Source organism: Rattus norvegicus, chromosome 16 (genome assembly GCF_021556685.1).
Source record: "Rattus norvegicus strain SHRSP/BbbUtx chromosome 16, alternate assembly SHRSP_T2T, whole genome shotgun sequence".
Lineage (NCBI taxonomy): Eukaryota > Metazoa > Chordata > Mammalia > Rodentia > Muridae > Rattus > Rattus norvegicus.
Window position 1 is genome coordinate 84689370 of NC_141549.1, and position 18809 is coordinate 84708178.

General features: G+C 52.5%; 1 protein-coding gene and 1 long non-coding RNA gene across 30 annotated transcripts in view; one reads left to right on the forward strand and one right to left on the reverse strand.

The window, feature by feature from the left end:
- Mcf2l (MCF.2 cell line derived transforming sequence-like) overlaps positions 1–18809 on the reverse strand; it is a 145625-nt gene that overhangs the window by 81593 nt on the left and 45223 nt on the right. For 3 of the 28 annotated variants that reach the window (XM_087587430.1, XM_087587423.1, XM_087587412.1), the window contains exon 1: positions 12539–12951. The exons of 22 other annotated variants lie outside the window; for them this stretch is intronic. In XM_087587430.1, the coding sequence (XP_087443556.1) occupies positions 12539–12629 (91 nt within the window). In that variant the 5' untranslated portion in view covers positions 12630–12951. Of the gene's footprint in view, positions 1–7247; positions 7543–12538; positions 12952–18809 lie in introns of those variants that run through there. 3 more of the 28 variants (XM_087587437.1, XM_087587419.1, XM_087587416.1) reach the window with 3 other exon arrangements.
- LOC148000645 (uncharacterized) lies at positions 573–14541 on the forward strand. Of its 2 annotated transcripts, XR_015640466.1 has the most exons (3): positions 634–728; positions 2918–3121; positions 3421–3649. It is a non-coding gene; the product is annotated as an uncharacterized LOC148000645 (long non-coding RNA). The 2 variants fall into 2 exon arrangements; XR_015640465.1 differs by lacking the exons at positions 2918–3121; positions 3421–3649 and adding an exon at positions 12290–14541 and having other exon boundaries at positions 573–728.

Consider the following 18809-nt stretch of genomic DNA (forward strand, 5'->3'; position numbering starts at 1 on the left):
AAGAGATGGCTCAGCAGTTAAGTCTGCTTTTTAGAGAACTCAGACTCAATTTTCAGCACCCATGTAGGGGCTCATGACCATCCATAACTCCAGTCCCAGGAGACCTGGTGCCCCCTTCTGGCCTCTGCAGACACCAGGCGTGCATGTGGTACACAGACATACATGTGGTACACAGACATACATGCAGGCAAAACACTCACATGCATAAAAGTAATCATGTGTTTTAAAATCCATTTTTATTCTCAGTTCCCCTCCAAGCAACTGTTTTCCTCTAAAGACTACCCAACTCTTCACTATGGAGCACTGCTCAAAGTGAGAAGCTCAGTTAATCCTGGGGGACCAGAGAGTCTGTGACTTAGGGATGAGAGGAAGCAGGTGACTGACTGGGCATCTGACTGGGAGCTGGGGAGCAAGGATGCTCTTTTAGAACCCTGTAAGCTGTGCAGTACAGACTTGGAAGAAGGCATCGAGAATGTACCTGTGGTCCTTGCTGCCCCCGCCGTGTGGAGGCTGGTCCTGTGAAGCCTGCCCACTGCCTCCCTGTTTCTATCACCAGTGACAGGCACCAGAGTGTGGTGGAGGGTGGGAGGAGCTAAAGCCCTATCACTTCTGGGGCAGTGAACAGGACTAGCTGACATCAGTTTTCCTGTTCCCCAATCTCATCCACACCTATGTCGCGGTACTGGAATGGTCTGCCCGGGTCACCAGCAAGAGTGTTCCTTCCAAGGGTAAGCAGCCCAGAACTGGAAGCAGAGAGAAGAATCTACATAGGCCTCCTCACAGGTGCCAGGGGAAAGTGGCCAGGCAGGGACAGGGCCGAAGGGAAGCTAGAGGTTGAAGAGGGCAGAGCCCCAGATAGGCTGGAAGCCAATAGAGAGGTGGCAGCCATGATGCCCAGGGTTAAAGTGCCTGGTGGGCACCAAGCTTGCACTGGGCACCATTGTGACTCCTCTGGGTCGTGTTTCGATGCTTCCCACCGTGCAAACGGACGTGCTCTTTAGCAAAGTATAGGCTCTGGCACATGGCCCCATCTGCAGGGTGCCAGCCTATTCCCCACGTGCCTCTGTGAGCCGCTCCACGCCTCAGGTCCAGAGGATAATACTGTGGGGTGTGTGACCCATGGTGCATCACACACAATGGGCCAGCACTGACCCCAGGCCCAGTGACACTCCTGGGATGGACAGGGCTGCTGTTTGGGGAGAAGACAAAAGAGGGGAACGGCCTGAGGGCTGTGTGTAGCGTGGAGACCACAGCGGTCTCCTGAGGGGGAGAATGTGTACAGCTCTGGTTCCACAGCTCTGCTTACTCCCTGAGCTAAGGGCGTGGTGTGGTCTTCACAGACTTCCGCAGTTCTGTGGCTGGCTCTGTATCCTCCAGAGAGGTGGGCAACGCAAGCAGCTACATCTAAAGGAGAACTTAAGTGTTTCCAAATGTTGAAAGTATTTTCCCTCCCTCAAACATTTTTACAAGCATAGCTAACATATTTATGTGAGAAGGGGTCCCCTTGGGCCTCCGGGGCAGTCATGAAGCCCCTGTCCAAATCTGCCCTCGTGTGAGAAACTCACCCAACACTGAACATGCATCTGGCATCTCCAGACCCAAGCTCAGTGCAGCCCCAAGGCTGCCCTCCTAAGTTTTTTCTTATTCAAGAAGAAAAGACAGTGTTGGGAGAGGTGAGGCTGAGGTCATCTGTCCTGGGTCCTCAGAACCGAGGGTCAGAGTAAGTCCCTCGTGTCAGCTGTACCTACAGTCTGGCTTTGTCCTCGGATGCCACAGCCAGTCTCACTGACTGCAGTGAGGAAGCAAACTCCCTCTGGGGTTTCCTGGATCTTGAACTGTGTCCGTCAGATTTGCACCAACCCTTGAGTGGATGGCATTCTGGGTCGGTGCACTCTTACTTTCCCTTCCCAGCACAGTTTCTTCCTATCTCCTCTCCATCCCTCACCCTACCCCATTACAATCTCACCTCTTCACTGCCAGACACAACTCTCCTCAATTCAGGGTCCCACAGGCTTTTTGTTTTGTTTTGTTTTTGCTCTCCGCTAGTTTCTCTCTTGGGAAGTTTTGTTCCATCGGTTAAGAACTTCCTAGAAGCCAGCGTGTAACACATCAGATGCAAACACCTTGTACCTGTGACAAGATAATCCAGGTAGGGCCTAAGCAAGGGCTCCTCTGTTCCCTGAATCCAAGGTTTCCTGAAAGATTTCTCATCCCATTTCCTCGTAAAACCCCAAGGTGACCTTGGGTATAAGGCAAGTTTCTGAGCTGGAATTGAGACCAGACCCACGTGTTGGGCCCATCCGGGAGCCCCAGCCCCTCTGGGTGGCTGGGACCTGCTGCCTTGAGTCTACACTAACAAGTTACTGCCTTGCTCAGATGCCTGTCCACCCGCCCATCAATGGAGTCTCCTCTCTACCTTTGCCAGCACAACCCTCCAGCGTGGTCTTCCCACATTAGGACTGCCTCCCTCCCGCTATCCTTCTCCTCCTTGTTCTCCTCCCTAGTCTCTCAAAGGCAGAACAGGTGATGCTGTCGGCCATCTTACAGAGGCCTTGGGCTTCTTCAGAACAGTTGAGCCGGTGCAGCCCTGGGCCCTGGCTGGGTACCTGTGAGAGGAGAACCAATGCGGTTGGACTGGCAGGACCTGCACTTACTTGGTCTGATCTTGGTGCATCACCTATGAGACACACACCAGTTGTTGAGAGGACGCACCTTTTATCTTGTTAGAGCTCAGACACAGCTCCACATTCAGCACTTTTAAAACCCAGAGCTGAGACTAACCTCAGGCTTCAGAGGTCCCCTGCTATGAGCAAAACAGATCCAGCATCACAATATAACTTGGTTCATGGTTTCAAAATGGGGTGTGTGTGTGGGGGGGGTGATCCACTGGGATCCATGTCCCATGTCACTTCCTCAGACTCAGCCACTGGCCCCAGGACTCAGCCTCACAGACTCCAGACCCTTATCAACGAGGAGGGGTGAGCCCTTGAAAACTTGTAGAAGGTCAGCAGAGAAGCACAGTGGACGGCAGTGCAGCACACAAAGGGCAGCCTGCAGTAGCTGCGCTGGACTGAGACATCTCACGTCCCGTCCTGACCTTGCAGAAGCAGGAGCCACACAGGTCTGAACACGCTCCTGGGGAGAGGTGGTCCCCAGTAAATGTGGACAAATGTCTCCTGAGGGGAAGGCGACACCCTGTGAGGAAACGTTTTAAATGTGCTTGAGGAGACAAGGGGAGAGATTTTAATAAGGAACGATGCCCATGGGCTGGACGGCACCACAGTGGGGTCCTGCTGGGCACACAGGCTAAGGCCAGAGGCCCCGAGTAGATGAGTCAATGAGTAAACAGAGAAACAAGCAGAGCACTCCCTGGGCCGAGAGGCTCTGTGTCAACTTTCTCATTCTCAGCTCATCACACAGGTTGCTTCCCTCAGAGTCTCTTCCTATGTGAACGAAGCCCCTACCACGCGGCTGTGAGGATGGCACAGCCCAGCACCTCACAGGACGGCCTTCATTTCCTGTGCCACACTGTCTGGTGGGGAATCATTTCTACCAAGTGAGGTGCGGGGCTATGATGGACTCTCCTGCTGGTCTTGTTACCTGCTCTTCACCCTTTATTTATTAATTAATTAAATTACTTTACATCCTGATTCCCCTCCCTCCCCTCCTCCAAATCCCTCCCTCACCCATCCCCTCCCCCATCAGAATAGGGGAGGGCCCCATGGATACCAACCCCCCCTTTCGTGTCAGGTTGCAGTAGACTAGGTGTGTGGCCTAGTTCCTATTGTGGCTAGACAAGGCAGCCCAGTCAGGGGAAAGAGATCCAAAGGCAGGCAATAGAGTCAGACAGCCCGTGCTCCTGCTCTGCTCTTAGGAGTCCTGCATGAAGACCAAGCTGTACAACTGTTACCTGTGTGCCAAGGGCTGAGTTCTGACCCATGCACGCTGTCTGTCTGGTGGTTCAGTCTCTGTGGGCCCCTATGGGCCCAGGTTAGTTGATTCTGTATGTTTTCTTGTGGTGTCCTTGACCTCTCTGGCTCCTACAATCCTTCCTCCCCCTTTTCCACAGGATTCTCCAAGCTCTACCTAATGTTTGGCTGTGGGTCTCTTGATAGATACCGCTTACCAAAGTTAAATCAAGCTCAGGTAAACAATTTAAATAGGCCTATAGCCCCTGGCTCCTTACTTTCTGTCCTTGATGAAACAGACTTCCTTAAAGACAGCTCTCCCACAGAGCTCAGTCACTATCCCCAGGAGTGCTGACACCAGCACAAGCTGTCCCACTCTTTAAACACAAGATGGGTTGCTGGCTCTCACGGTGGAGGTAAATCCAGTTCCCAAATCTGTGACACAGAGTTTAAGAGTGAGGACAGCACCTGGGTCCCCAGCTTGTCTCTCCCTTGCCTTTCTGGGGTAAGAGTGTCATGTGTGCACACATGGAGGTGCTTCATCGAGCCACAGGCTCCCAGGAGCCTTAGGGAAAAGGCCAGGCTCTAAGCAGGCACCAGCTCACAGAGTGACCGCCCCTTCACGTGGGAGGTGTGTGTTTCTATGGTGGTAGGTTGGCTCCCCTAAGGCTGATCTTAGCATTATTTTCTTGCCATATATTAGAAAAAACAAACACAGTAGACAGAGAATGTAAATAGAGCCCAGGAGCTGCTGTGCCCACATGGCAAACAGCAAACATCTATTCCTGGACCCTGTCACATTTGCTCTGAGTCACAGTGAACTTCTCAGAGCCAGGACAGCTACGCAGTGTGCTGGAGAGCCATGGCCACATGCTAGGTGCTGGGGGAAGCTCCCTCCCAGCCCTGCCACACCCCCATAGCTGTTCTGCAGACACAGAACAGTCAAATGATTTCCTAAGCCTTGCAAGCTTGTGTAAAAGGCTCAGGTTGTTTGGGGATCTTGTCTCACTTTGGCTGCGAGTTAATCAATCCCTTCTCTATGTCAACTATGGTGGTTCAGACACTGGCTCTGTAGTGATGGAGTGGGATACTCTATGCTGGCCAGATATACTTATACCTTACTTGCCCCTTCCTAGTCCTAGGGTGGGGATGAGGGGTTAGGAGCCCAGGGCTCAATTCACTTTCTAGTTTCTATCAACTTCTGTGAATAACTAGACACCCTCCACTGCCCCACCAGGCCAGGATGAGCAAGCTAGCTTAAAGGCCTCAGCTCTCCTCATCTACATCACACACACACACACACACACACACACACACACACACACACACCCTACAGTTGTGTCAGGATGGACCCTTGGATAAGCTGGCAGTGTCTCAAAGCTGTGGGCCCCTCCTCAGCCCTTCCTTGCAATCTTTGGGAGGAGAGCTAAGTCTTCATGGTTCAGAAGGGCTCTGCCAAGCTGCAGGAGGACAATTTCAGGCTCTGCTCCCAGCAGCCTGGTAAAAGGGCAAGCAAGCAGCCTTAAGCCCCTGCTCTGAGGCAGCGCTTCTGTGGGCTTTGTTGTCTTGTGAGCACCAGGGAGCACGAGGGGAAACTGGACTTCATAGAAAAACAAAGAGAAGCTGGGTGCAGGCAGAGTCCTGGGCTGGCATTCTTGGTGATGCATGCAGACAGGAGGGAACCTAGCCATGTTCCAAAGCCCCTGCTGCCACATAAGGGGCTACAGGCAGCCAGGCCTGTGCCTGACTCCATCCTATCAGCTTAGACCAGTAGTTCTCAACCTCTGGGTCCTGGCCCCTTAAAAGACTGAACGACCTTTTCAACAATGGTTGCCTAAGACCATTGGAAAACAGATATTTATATCATATTTCAAACAAAATTACAGTTTTGAAGTAGCAATGAAAACGATTTTATGGTTGGGGATCACCACAACACGAAGAGCTGTATTTAGGGTCACAGCATTAGGAGGGTTGACAACCACTGGCTTGGACACTGTTCCTGGGAAGCTCTGAAGGAACTCCATGCTTCAGGGACCCTGGGAGGCAGCACCTCCCTCTGTGAGTGTCCCCACAGCAGCAGGACAGCCCTGTGAGGGTGTTTGCACTCTGGGATCTGTACACAATGAGTAGACATCATGCCCATGGCCCAGCCTCTAGGTTTGACATCGTTGGCCTCTGGTGCCCCATCATTTCCACAGACTCTCAAGACCCAACTGACGGCTGCTAGAGTAATCTTACATCAAACACGCATGGTGCTCTCTGTCAAGTACCTAAGATTTCTGTGTCCAAACATGGACTTGTTCACACAATCTAGAGTTCTATCCAGGGAGACCACAACTCCCCAGCCTCAACTTTCCAGAAGGAAAGGGAGTTTCTATTTTACATACATCCGAAACTTCACAGTTAAGCTGGTTGGAATACGGGTCCCATCCACAGTGCCCCAGTCCCAACACAGATGTCCCTTCAGGCTATGGCACTAAGTGTGAAAGCCTCATCCACACCACCCTTCCAAGCCCTCTTTAACAAGACTCAGCTGTCCTGGCTGATTCTCCACGTCACCAGGGGCTCAATGTGGTCAGCAAATGCTCAGTGGCAGAGGGATACACGTCCCCTCCTGAGGCCCTCCTGTGAGTACCATCATAACCATAGAAGCATCTTGAACTGTCCTCTTAGGAGATGTGGCTAGAGCCACAAAATGCACAGGATGCTGGGGGTGGGGCGCTGAGGGTGCACAGGGCTGATGGCAGCCATCTCTGCTGGGCCTTCTCTCTTACTGTCCAGAGAGACACTTCCCACACGTTCAGGCCCTGAGCAGCGCTTCTAGCAACAACCCCATCCCCACTGTCTCTGCTGTTATGCCACACGCAACAATGAACTCTGTTAAATGCCAGCCATGGCCCATCCTCTAACCTCCAAAGATCCTAGGCCACGTCACACAGACAAGATGGGATCAGGCCAGGAAAAAACAAACAAAAACAAGTCATGCTTACTCTGCAAGATGTTGAGCTCAAGGCTAAGGGAAGGGTCCTTCTGGATGCTCTGACAGCTTCATGGTCTTGTAGCTCCCCAGAGAACCAATCATGAAAACAGCATGGTGGCATGGAGGGGTTCCTACACTTGCAGCCTGAGAAATATTGTTCACTCTTGATAGCCAATGCCACAAAATAACCCAGTGACAACCTCGGGGTAGGAGCTTGTGTGCTCCAGGTCCCCACCCTAGTGGCTTCAGGTCCAAAGGGAACAGGAACTGGGGAGACCACTTCTTCCATTAACAAAATACCAGCCATAGAGCACCCAGGCTGCAGAGTGCGCCCTTCCTCAGAGGACCCCAGGACTCACCCTCAGCCAGAGAGTGTAGCCAGGAGCACCACTCAGAGTAGATGTAGTAGAGTTTCATCTCTGCCACAGAAATCCAGACAGAACGCCTGTGTGCCATGGCCACACTGCATGTGCTGGTGCGGGCGGGCACTGGAGCCCTTGACTGCACTCGCTGACTGCAGGAGCGTCCAAGGCTTACTTTCACTTCCCCATTAGCCAGGATGGAGCACTCTACGGTAATTGCTCTCAAGATTAACATTCCCTCCTCACTCCACCCTGCATATTTACACAGGGACTCCAGGCTGAAGCAGCCTGCAAGCGGCTTTGGGGAAAGAACAATCAGGCCATTCTTGCCACCATGAGGCACAGGGACTTAACTAGGGACAACTTCCACTTACAGTGATGGACAATAAAGAGTTACCATTCCCAGAGCAGGGACACCAGCGAAAGGCCAGAGGGCTCCTTGGTGTCTAAGGAAGAGGCTGCAGCATCAATCCAAGCCTCAGTCCCTATAGGAGAGGAACAGACAGGGGTGTGTGTGTGTGTGTGTGTGTGTGTGTGTGTGTGTGTGTGTGTGTCTGTCTGGTCCCTTCTTTTCTCCAGCATTTCATTTACTGTTAGAGGCTTGGTATACAAACTGTAGCCCCCATCCAGCTGCAGGCAGCCTGTACCAGGGTGTGTGCACGCACAGCCAATCTACTCCTACAGGGTCAGGACCGGAAGAGGTAGATAAAACTTCCGTGGACGGAGGGGCAGTCGGAAAACTCACCTCCCTGCCCAGGGATCCAGGCAAGGATGAATTCCTGAACCCACCCAACAGAGCATAGTGAGGTCCCCACTACTTAGAGAGTTCAAATCCAGTGACTGGCAGCCCCCACCACTCCAATGTCAAGGACACCATTTCCCTAAGGCGAGCAGATTCACACTGTGGGCCGTGCAGAGCCTGGGTAGGTGTGAGCTGTTACTTCCACATTCCTCAAGAGCACAGACTCTTCAGGCACCCTGCCCCCCCAAGATAACACATAGGGACCCCATGGAGAGTTAGATCCCAGAGACCCCAAAGAGAGTCTGCAGAGACCTCAGCACAGGTGGGATGGGGTTTCTGGGCCTCTCTAGTTGGGCACTGGCCTCAGTCTAAGCAAAGTGGTAGCCAGCGACCTGGCTGAAGAAGTCAGAAGCTGGTCAGGAGGTCCTTTCCAGCTCCAGCTGAACTGACAGCATCCACATCTAGTTATGGCCAAATTACCACCTTCGACCAAGCTGCCAGACATTTTAAAGACAATAACAACCCCAGATTTCCCCAGGGCAGGAAACGCCTTCTCACAAACACGTTCTAGGAGCACAGTGAGGAAATGTCTCTCACCAGTGTTTCCCCTGTGAACAAAAGCCCTATAAATCAAATGGGAGGCTCCTCCCACCTCCCCGGCTCTCTGCAAGCTTGCTTTAGTGTCTGAGCAGGATGGCCACGCCCTTCTGCTGGCTCTAACTTCTAAAGCATGGAAGCCAGGAGTGTGGATATAAATGCCCACGGACAGGACCACAGCGCACCAGCGGTCTAGCCTCACAATGCATGTTCCTGCTTTGACTAGCCCATGGGCAGGACTACATTACATCAGCGGTCTAGCCTCACACTGGATGTTCCCACTTTCAATAATGCGTCTGTCTTCTACAAACATAGTGAGGCCTGGGCTGAGCCAGGAAGAGCTTCAGCTCAGTGGCCTGTGCACCTGGCATAGGTAGGTCACCTGCCTCAGAGCACCAGCGGGGACATGTGCGGTCCTAGGCTGCAGTGGGGGCTCTCCTGGGCAGCAACACTGTAACCACAGTGTCACTGGACGGAATCCTACTGAACACACAGGCGTTAATATTTCTATCTGGCTGGCACAGAACATCAACCCAGGAGTGCTCAGTTTCTTAAGGAAAAAATTCCAAACGCAGTATCTACTGAGAATTCTTACAGATGTGCGTAAGCCGCTCAAGTTAAGGATCCTCCCAGAATTCTTTACAGAGCGGGTTTCCTTTGCGCCCGACTACGTCTATTTCCCACCTTTCATTTCGCTACCCAGAATCTCAAACAAGTGATCAGCATAGCAAGCACCCCAGAATCTTTGAGGTATTTTGCATGTATGATAAGCCCGTGTGCAGGTGTCCTTGTAGAATCTTTGAGGTATTTTGCATGTATGATGAGCCTGTGTGCAGGTGTCCTTGTGCTTGCAGGCGACTCAGAGGCCACAGTGGACACAGAGCCCTTTCTTCCATTGAGCTCCACTCTGTTTAGAGGCAGGGTCTCTTGCTTTGTTGGGAGTCAGGGCCACTGTGTCTGGTGGTTCTGCCCACAAGGCTCACTGATGCATCCCGTCTAGCTAGGAGGGTTTTTCTTTGTTATGTTTTTTGCTACTGGGACCCCGGGTGCTGGTATTATAGGCAGCCACTATGCCGGCCTGTCTTTTACATGGCTTCTGGAAATCCATATGCTGGTCTTTGTGCTTTCGCAGCTCAACCATCTTCATAGGCCTTTATCTGCCCCTTTTAATTAGTTCTGGCTCTGTTTAAAACCATCTGTGCCAACCTCAAACATGTTTTTACAGAGAGACTGTCTAGATCCCCAATAAGATGGCTTTTCAGAGGGGACACCCACCACTGTGCCACTGGGCTCTGCTTTCCAGTGAAGGCTGGTGGCCAGGAGATCAACCCTAACTTCTGGCTAAACTGATGACACTCCACTTCTGGTTTATCGGAAAATTATAACCTTCAGCCACACTTTCCCCCACACTATCATTTACCACAGGGAAGAGGTGTGGGAAGGCTGACTGACTCCTGCTCTACCTTGAACCTGAGTGTTGTCAATGTGCAGCCCAGTGAAGACAATGGCAGCGTCTGCGGGTGTGTGCACTATGGTGTAGCACACGATGGATAGATATGTGTGCAGGGGGGTGGGGGGAGGCCAGATAGGGCCTAGCAGTGCTGAGAAGCTGCAGGAGGCCACGAGGTGTCACAGATGCCAGGTATCCACTGTGTCTGATCAGCACTCACTACCCAGGTGTGGGTAATGTTTAACAATCAAGAGGCCATGGCGTCAGGTGGTGCACAGCTGCAGCCCAGCATGGGGGCTTTAGGGAAGGGGGTGTACAACTGGGGCCTCACTCTGCCTTACTGAGCTCGTGTCCCTGTGCCACCTTGTGCTTGGCTCTTAAGGCCTCCTAATTGTTCCATTGTCCATCAAGCGTCAGCTGAAGAGGAGCCCACAGTGCTTTAGAGGGGGTGCCTGGCAGAGACTCCCTCCCATGCCCTCAGCACATGCAGCCTCTGGGCAGCCATGCTGCTGAGGTGGTCACCTGTGTGTGTCTCTGGCCCCACCGTGGGCCTTGCTCTTCCAGTTTAGAATCGAATCAAGTCTGCTGCCATGGTTCCCGGTTGCCACATGCAAGTGAAACGCTCTACTAATCTGCAGGAAATAGTTCCACAGACTTCTGTGATGCGAGCAGCAGCTCTGCCCCACCCCCTCCAGACGACCCACCCTATCTCATCTCCACCCTTTGTCCATGACATGGCGTCCCTGTCACCTGCCCCTTCTCATAACTAACTCTGTCAACAGCACTAGCCACAACTTCATCACGTAAGTAGATGGCTGCAAGCCTTAGAAAGGCTCTACTTCAAAAAGCCATGTGATAAGGAAAACTAGACTCCAGGTTTCCTGCACGTGCAGGTGCTTGGCAAGAACAAGCAAGCCATCGGCTGCTTGAGCTGCTATAGGCCTGAACCGCACACAGTGAGTGCCACAGTGAGCACACAGTGAGCACACAGTGAGTGCCACAGTGAGTGCACACAGTGAGCACACAGTAACTGCACACAGTCAGTGCACACAGTGCACACAGTCAGTGCACACAGTGAGCACACACAGTGACTGTCCCTGCTCCCAGCTGCACCTGCCAGAGCGATTTGACTGCACTGAGCTGCACCTGTCTAAGACGCACTTGCACCAGGAGGCAGCTCATCAGACAGATCCACTGAGACACAGACGGGGAGGCAGAGCCAGGAGGGCACCCCAAAATGGATATCAACATCCTCAACAGCCAAACCAGACAGATGGTGGCCCAGGAATAGTGAGTGACATTTGTGTAATCTCAAGCGTGGTCCAGAATACCCCATATTGTGAGGGAGTGATGGAGAGTCTCCTCACATCCATGTTTAGGGCCTGAAGGGGAGCTGCTGGTAAGAGAACACTGGGATGTACGTGGCAGGTGCCAGAATTAGCTTGGCCTCTGTCACAGCCCAGTCCTGCTCCTTCCTGGCACTGTGCTGGGCAGATGTCAGAGGGTTTGATAAAGGGCCTAGGGAACTGGTACCTCACCCAGGTTATCCGTGCCAACCACCATGGCCCACCATGTTAGGGTTCTTTCCATATCCACACAGGAGGGCAAGACCCCTCTTCTACCCTGCTGTGCCCATGCTGACTCATGAGGCATCCTCAGGAACTGAATCCCGGGGTGGAAGAGAGGATGAATTTTAGATTATGGGCCCCCAAGTGGCTGCCCACATTTTGCAGCTTGCGGTGCTAACAGGCTAACAGTGGACTGCGTGTCCTTCCCCCAGATTGTGTGCAAATCTAAGACGGACACCAGGAGGCGCTGGTCCTTTATGTCTACAGTGGGACACAGTGGAGCTGAGGGAATTGTAGCTGACACTCTAAGGAGGCTGCAAGAGCCTGGGGTCAGAGGTCACTGCAGCCCGAGTTCCCTGGCAGCAGAGTCTCGTGTTCTCTGCCGGGACCAGAGCTCAGCCTCAAGGCACTTCTCTAGCTCCAGCAACTGGATCTTTCCCACTTCTCCGGAGGTTAATTTGTAAAACATTAGTCTGAAACTGAGAATTTAAAAAAAAAAAAAACTGTCTTAGCGAGCGGCTGCCGCAAAGAGAAACTGAACTGGGAGTGGGGCAGGCGTGGGATGCAGCCACCAGACAGCAGGACTGCCAGGAACCTGGATAGCCTGTTCAACCTGGGAGTGAGTGAGCCCCACTGGCCCTCAGGACAGTGCATCATGACCATGTCTTCACTGTCTCCCCAGGACTTGCACCACACAACGTCTGAGCCAGGTCCTCAGACCGGAAGACAAAGGAAGCTCTGAAGAAGCCAGACTCCACACCCAGACTATCCTTGCGTCGAGCCAGGATGCCCAGCAGGTCACCAGGTGTTTTTAAGGGTCCTGCAAGGTCCGCTCACGATGGTTTGGAATGTTGAATCATCACAAGAAAGTTGCTGTCTAAAGGGACACTTGTCCTAAGTCCCCAGGGAGGTGCCATTCCTCCTGACTCACCTGGCTTGTGGCGCCCTGGTGCTCCCCGACGCTTCCTTGGTAGTGACCAGAACCGCCGCCCGGCCCCCCGGGACGCACCCTTTTCTGACATTGAGTTGCCCTCCTGACGGCTGAATCTCGGATGCAGAGGCCTGGTGACTCTTCAGGTGTCCTGAGGCCTACAGGTCTTCACAAGGGCACTCAGAGCTGTGGAGGCACCAGCGACCTGCCGGACACGACTGGGTGCTGACGTCCTGGTGAGCTTGAGTCTTACCAAGTCACGAGAAAGAATGGGGACAAATGGCCTCCCCGGTTCCCAGCCTGCCCCTCATGCCCCAAGCCAGAGGCTCCACACCTGCTGCTCTCCTCGCAGACGGCAGGCAGACGGAGGCTGAGGGTGCAGGAGGCCACGCTGCTAGAGACCAAGAGAGAATGGCTGAGCCCGCCCATCTGTGTGTGAGTTCTGGTCGTTTCCTTCCTTAGACAGGGGCTGTGTGGACAGAGCTGCAAATGTCAGGGAGCTGCTCCAGGCAGAAACACCTTCCAGGCTTCAGGAAGTCTCAAGTTCAAACAAACAAATACAAACCAGGAGGAAGGGAGGGGCTGGCTGCGAGCTTACTGAAATAAACTGGGAAGTTTCCCAGTCGGCTGTCCAGCCCTCAGCAGAGGAAACCGTGAGGCGCCCAGCTTGGCAGGGACACTTTCTATGGGACATGCTGGACCTCCCTAGCCAGCGGCTACTGACCTCTGCCCTGGTGCCCAGAGAGGCTTTGGAGGGACAGCAAGGGGACAGTGAGGGGACAGCACCGGGGTTTCCAGTGACAGCTAAGTTGGGAGCCATCGTCTGACTCCATGTGCTGGGTACATCCTAGGGCCTCAGACCCTTAGGTCTGACACTCAGACCTGACTTCATTTGAGAACCATAATAACACCAGCAGGCCGAACGACTGACACTGTCCATGACTAACTTCAATAACCTTATCAGTCCAGACACAGGGGACAGTGTCGAGGGCTGGAGTCAGAAGGGCTCCCAAAAGACCTGCGCCATGGCCACCCTGCCCCTTACAGTCACAAGGGACGGAGGCAGATTTGCAGCAGAGCGGTGTTCACTTGGCCTGTTTCCTGCGAGCACACTCAGGATTGTGTGCCCACCGATGTGCTCACCACCTGTCCTCCCTTGGGGCTCAGGGGACAAGGGGTAGGTGCTTCCAGCCGTAAGAAGGTAGCCAAGGCACTCACTGTCAGTACCCAAGACATGGCTTCTCTGCAGAGGTCTCTCTTGTTAGATCCACTTCCGAGTGTGACAGGTGAATGCAGCCAGCTGGGCTGGAAGAACCAGCATCCCTCCCTCCTTCTACCTTGTACATTCAATCCCGAGCCATCCTCACAGCCCAGCAGACAGGGCCACAGACAGACAAGGTGGTGTGGCCCCCACATCACAGACTTGAAGAAGAAACCCATTGCCCAACCAAGAGGGAAAGCTTGGCTGGCCTTGCTCGGCCTGGGCCTCACCTCTGTCTGCCCTTGACCAAGCAGACACTGGTGCTCGCCCGCTATCGCCAGTCAGGAAGAGGAAGACACATCTGATATGGCACCTCAAGCTCCAAGCCTTAAACATTCGGTCCCACAGAAATCACCACAGCAGTTAGATGTGACCCCAGGCCTGGGACCACCAATGGCGCCTCTCTCCGTCCTGTCCTAGCCAAGCGATGACGGAGCACATGGTGCACACTGGAGCTGGGGCCATGAGCCCAGCGCTGAGTCAGGCGGAGCCTGCACGCCTACAGTTGCTCATTCAATGCTGTCTCCATCAAATGGGCCTGGCCCAGTCTGTCTTCTCATGCGTTTTTAAAACATCATTAACACATTTTTCAAGAACCTGTCTTGAACTGGGCGGGTGACACAGGCCTTTAATGCCAGCACCCGGTAGGTGTCAAGAGTTCAAGGGTAGACTACTCTATGGTGTGAAATCCAGGGCCAGGAGAAACCCTGCTTCATAAAGGAGAGAGAGAGAGAGAGAGAGAGAGAGAGAGAGAGAGAGAGAGAGAGAGAGAGAGAGAGAGAGAGGATAGAAAAAGAAACAAAGAAAGGGAAGGGGCAGTAAAGAACCAAGCCAAGTCTGGGATGGGCTATGTCCTCATCCACTCACTACCAGCTCACATCCACCCCCAACCTGATGCAGCCTGCGGGTCCTGTGAGACTGGACAGGAGACAGCAAGGCTTGCAATCACGGCTGTAAGGAAGGTGGGAGGAGGAGAGGTGGAGCCTGAGGATGGCTTGCCAGCCAGCATGACCTAATCGGAAAGCCCCCAGTCCTAAGGAGAGATACACTTTCAAAAAATAATGTAAACATCTCCCAAGGAACAACACCTGAGGTTGCCCTCCAACCTCCACATGAAACACCTGCATGTGCACACATGTATACACGCACGTGCGCACGTACACACACACATGTGCACACACCCATGCACCCATGAACACCCCCCACACACATACATAGGCATGCACGCACACATACACAGGGCCCCGGGCATGCAGCTAAGGGGTCAATGCTTGCCCACTGTGTGTGAAGTCAGGTTCAGTGCACAGAACTGCAAACAAGCAAGCAAGCCTTCAATGATGAAGCATCCTTAGGGACGGAGTCCTGTGTGGGGCACCAGTTGTCCACCCAGTCTAATGCCATTGTGACAATTCCATTAGTGACATTTAAAACCGGGTCTTTACTTCAGCGAGTGCTTCAACAGGACGGCGATGTGGCTTGCCTCTCAAGTTGAGAAATTGGATTTTATGCTTTGGGGACTGGCTTTGTTTCTTTAACAGCATATGGAGGGAGTAAAGGAAAACCCAGGGATTTGCTGAAAAGCCAATTTAGATCCACAAGGGCCACCGGATCTCCATGACTTACAGAAAACAATTGGTGGGTCTGTGTCCCAGCTGACTGCTTCAAACTTTCTTGAATCACTCCTCCCAGATATCTGATTTCCTTCTAACATTTGTGAATCTCTCGGGGTTTGGGTGAGGACAGAGGATCCTTTGAGCCAAACAGAAGCCCTTACTTTATGGTCTCTTTAGAGAGCTACGTGCTGAACCCCAGCCCAAGCCCTCTGTGCCAGAGCCCCTAGAGGTTCTCCTACCAGAGGGTGGCTCTGGTATTAGCAGCCAGAAGACCATGATCCACAGTGGGCCACAGCAGCCCAGATGGTCAGCAGCCACACGGTGCATGAGGGCCAGCATTTGGCCTGAGTGGGCAGGATTTCTACGAACCAAAACCCAGCCCCTCCTTTCTGCAATGCCCAGAGCATCTTTTAGCCTCCTCTTTGAAGTGTCTGTGACCTACTGCAAATCACAAGGGTATCCCAGAGAGGGGCTTAAGAGGCCCAAGGATGGGGTTGGGGATTTAGCTCAGTGGTAGAGCGCTTGCCTAGCAAGCGCAAGGCATGGGTTCGGTCCCCAGCTCCGGAAAAAAAAAAGAGGCCCAAGGATGTAAAAGCTCACGACACTACACCCTTGCAGTGATGTCATGTCTGTGTAGAACAACCTCCCATGGAGATGAAGTCATCTCTAGGTTACAAACGATGCCTAATGTTTCCCTCAGTCAACATCACTTCTCAGTTCCCACTGACTGCTCCTCTGCGTGGCACTTAGATCCCTGGGGACAGGACGGTGATCTCCAAAGTGTGAAGTGCACAGGCTACCTCAGGTAGATACTCTTTAGACAAAGACAGAACAACTGATACTCTATTCCTGTAGAAGAAGGCTTCCTGTATAGATGCCCAGTTGTTCAGTTGACCACTTAGGCTCAGCTCTGCCTCAGTTGCCAGCAGCGCACCGATCTGCCTCACAGACAGCCCCAACTGGCAAACACAACCCATGTGAGCTCAGAGCTCCCCGCTCTGGGTGGCTAAGAGGTCTGCTCTGTTTCCTGGGAACCAGGTTACAGGGTGGAAAACAGTGCATACGGCTCTTGGTATAGGCCATGGGAACAGCCAGGCACTGGGGTCTTCACTCTCACCCTTACTTTTTGTGAATAAGGGGCAGCTTAAGTATTTCATCAATTAGCTTCCACATTTACTTTCACAGTCTCCATGACAAGATGATACATTTAAGATATCCCGACCGAGGGCTGCAGAGATGGCTCTGTGGCCAAGAGCACTTGCTGCTCTTCCAGTGGACCTGGGTTCGATTCCCAGCACACACATGACAGCTCACAACCATCTATGACTCCAGTGCCAGGAGATCATTAACAGCATCTTCTGGCCTCCCTGGGCACCAGGTATATGGTATACACACACAAGCACCGACAAGAAACACTCATTGTGAAATAAATTCATAAAAATAGTCTTAAATGATGTTTCAGTCTTTGTTCTCTGCCCTAAAATGATGCTGTCCACATTCTCATACTTTGAACCTGTTTCCTTAGACAGAATAGTAGCAGCATTTAGTGTAAGTTTTTTCTCTCTTCTATTCCATTTAATGTATTTTCTTCTGTGTGTGTACATGTGTGCATGCGTGAGTGTGTGCATGCATGCGGGTGTGTGTGAGTTTGTGTGTGAGCGGGTGCATTTGAGTGAGTGAATGAGTGTGTGCAGGTATGCATGTGGGCCTGTGTGCATGCATGCATGCGTGTGTGTGTGTGTGTGTGTGTGTGTGCGCGCGCGTGAGCGCGTGTACATGCCTATGTACACGCACACACACTAACGCCAGAGGAGGGATGTCTTATCTGTCATTCTGCACTGTGATGCTTTTGGCCAGGGTCTCCTCCTGAGCCTGAAGCTCACCGTCTCTGCTAGGCTGATGGCTCCTGGGATCTGTGGGGTCTCCTCCCTGCAGTACTGGACTTCTAGGCGTGTATTGCATATATGGCTTTTATGTCAGTGCTGAGGGTTTGAACTCAGGCCTCCATGCTCACACAGCAAGTGCTCTTGCCCACTGAGGTATCTCCCCAAACCCATACACTATGCATTTTTATATGATCTGCAGGCACTGCGACCTGATTCACAGCCAGGTAATGCACCATTGCATTACAAGCAAATGCTTACTATGGATGGGTGGATAGACAAATGGACAGATGCCATAGGAAATATTTCACAGGGAGGAACAAATACCAAGTTACTACTTGGCCAACCAGAACTCCTCTCCCTTTTCTGTGACAGTGCTTTCCCCGTTCATGTCTGGGTCTATTCTGCAAAGTAACTCAGGAAAACCACAAGCTTCCCAAGAAGAGAACTGGGCAAGGGATCCTTTTACAATTGCTGGGCCTGTGACTGTCAGAGTCACCACAAACTATGCTGAATGTCTCTTCTGAGTCCTTAAAGTAAGGACCCAGACAGTTGGACAGACTCATTCTACTCCAGTCTGTCCTGCATCCCACGGACAAACAGCTGGTGAGCAAGAGGCGACAGCGAGGATGGGGAGATGGCTCAGGTAAGCAATGAGCCTGCGTTGCAAGCATGAGCATCTGGAAGACCCAATGGATTTGTCATATTTATTTACCAGCATGAAGGGTTATTTATAGGACTGTGCGTGACCCCCAAAACAGCTATGCCATTGGAAAGTGTCATTCTGGAATGGCTAGCTTCCCTCATGGTCGTATAGATGGAGTACTGCCTTCTGTTAACTTTCCATCTTCTAAGCCAAGGCCGCGTTCAGTTAGGGCAGATTGCAAGGGAGAGGTGTGGGAGAGAGCTGCGTAACCCACATGACAAAGCTGGGTGCAGCGGGGATCCCAGTGCTGGGTGGCAGGGGCAGGTGAATCCCTGGGGCTCACTGCCAGCCTAGTGAAATCCTCCCGCTCCAATCAAGGAAAATGGTGCGGGAAGAAGAACATCTGAAGTTATCCGCTAGACTCCACACATGTGTACCTGCACACACAAACATGTATGTACACACAGAGACACAGACAGACAGACAGACAGAAGACAGACAAACACACACACACACGCACACACACACAGAGGCAGAGCTGATGAAATGATCCTGTTTTTCAGAAATTCTGCCCAGGCTCTACCACTGTCAGGAGGAATGTTGGGCAAAGGTAGAAACAGTCCTGTGTTGCAGAACACTATCCTGCAGGCAAAACAGCCATCTTCATCACAGCTGTGGCTGCCCTCAAGAAACACCCAGAATCAGGCCCGTAGACCCCCTCAGACGGGGTACGGAGAGGGTCACTTCTCTGAGAATGCAGCTCTCTCCCACACCTCTCCCTTGCAATCTGCCCTAACTGAATGTGGCCTTGGCTTAGAAGATGGAAAGTTAACAGAAGGCAGTACTCCATCTATACGACCATGAGGGA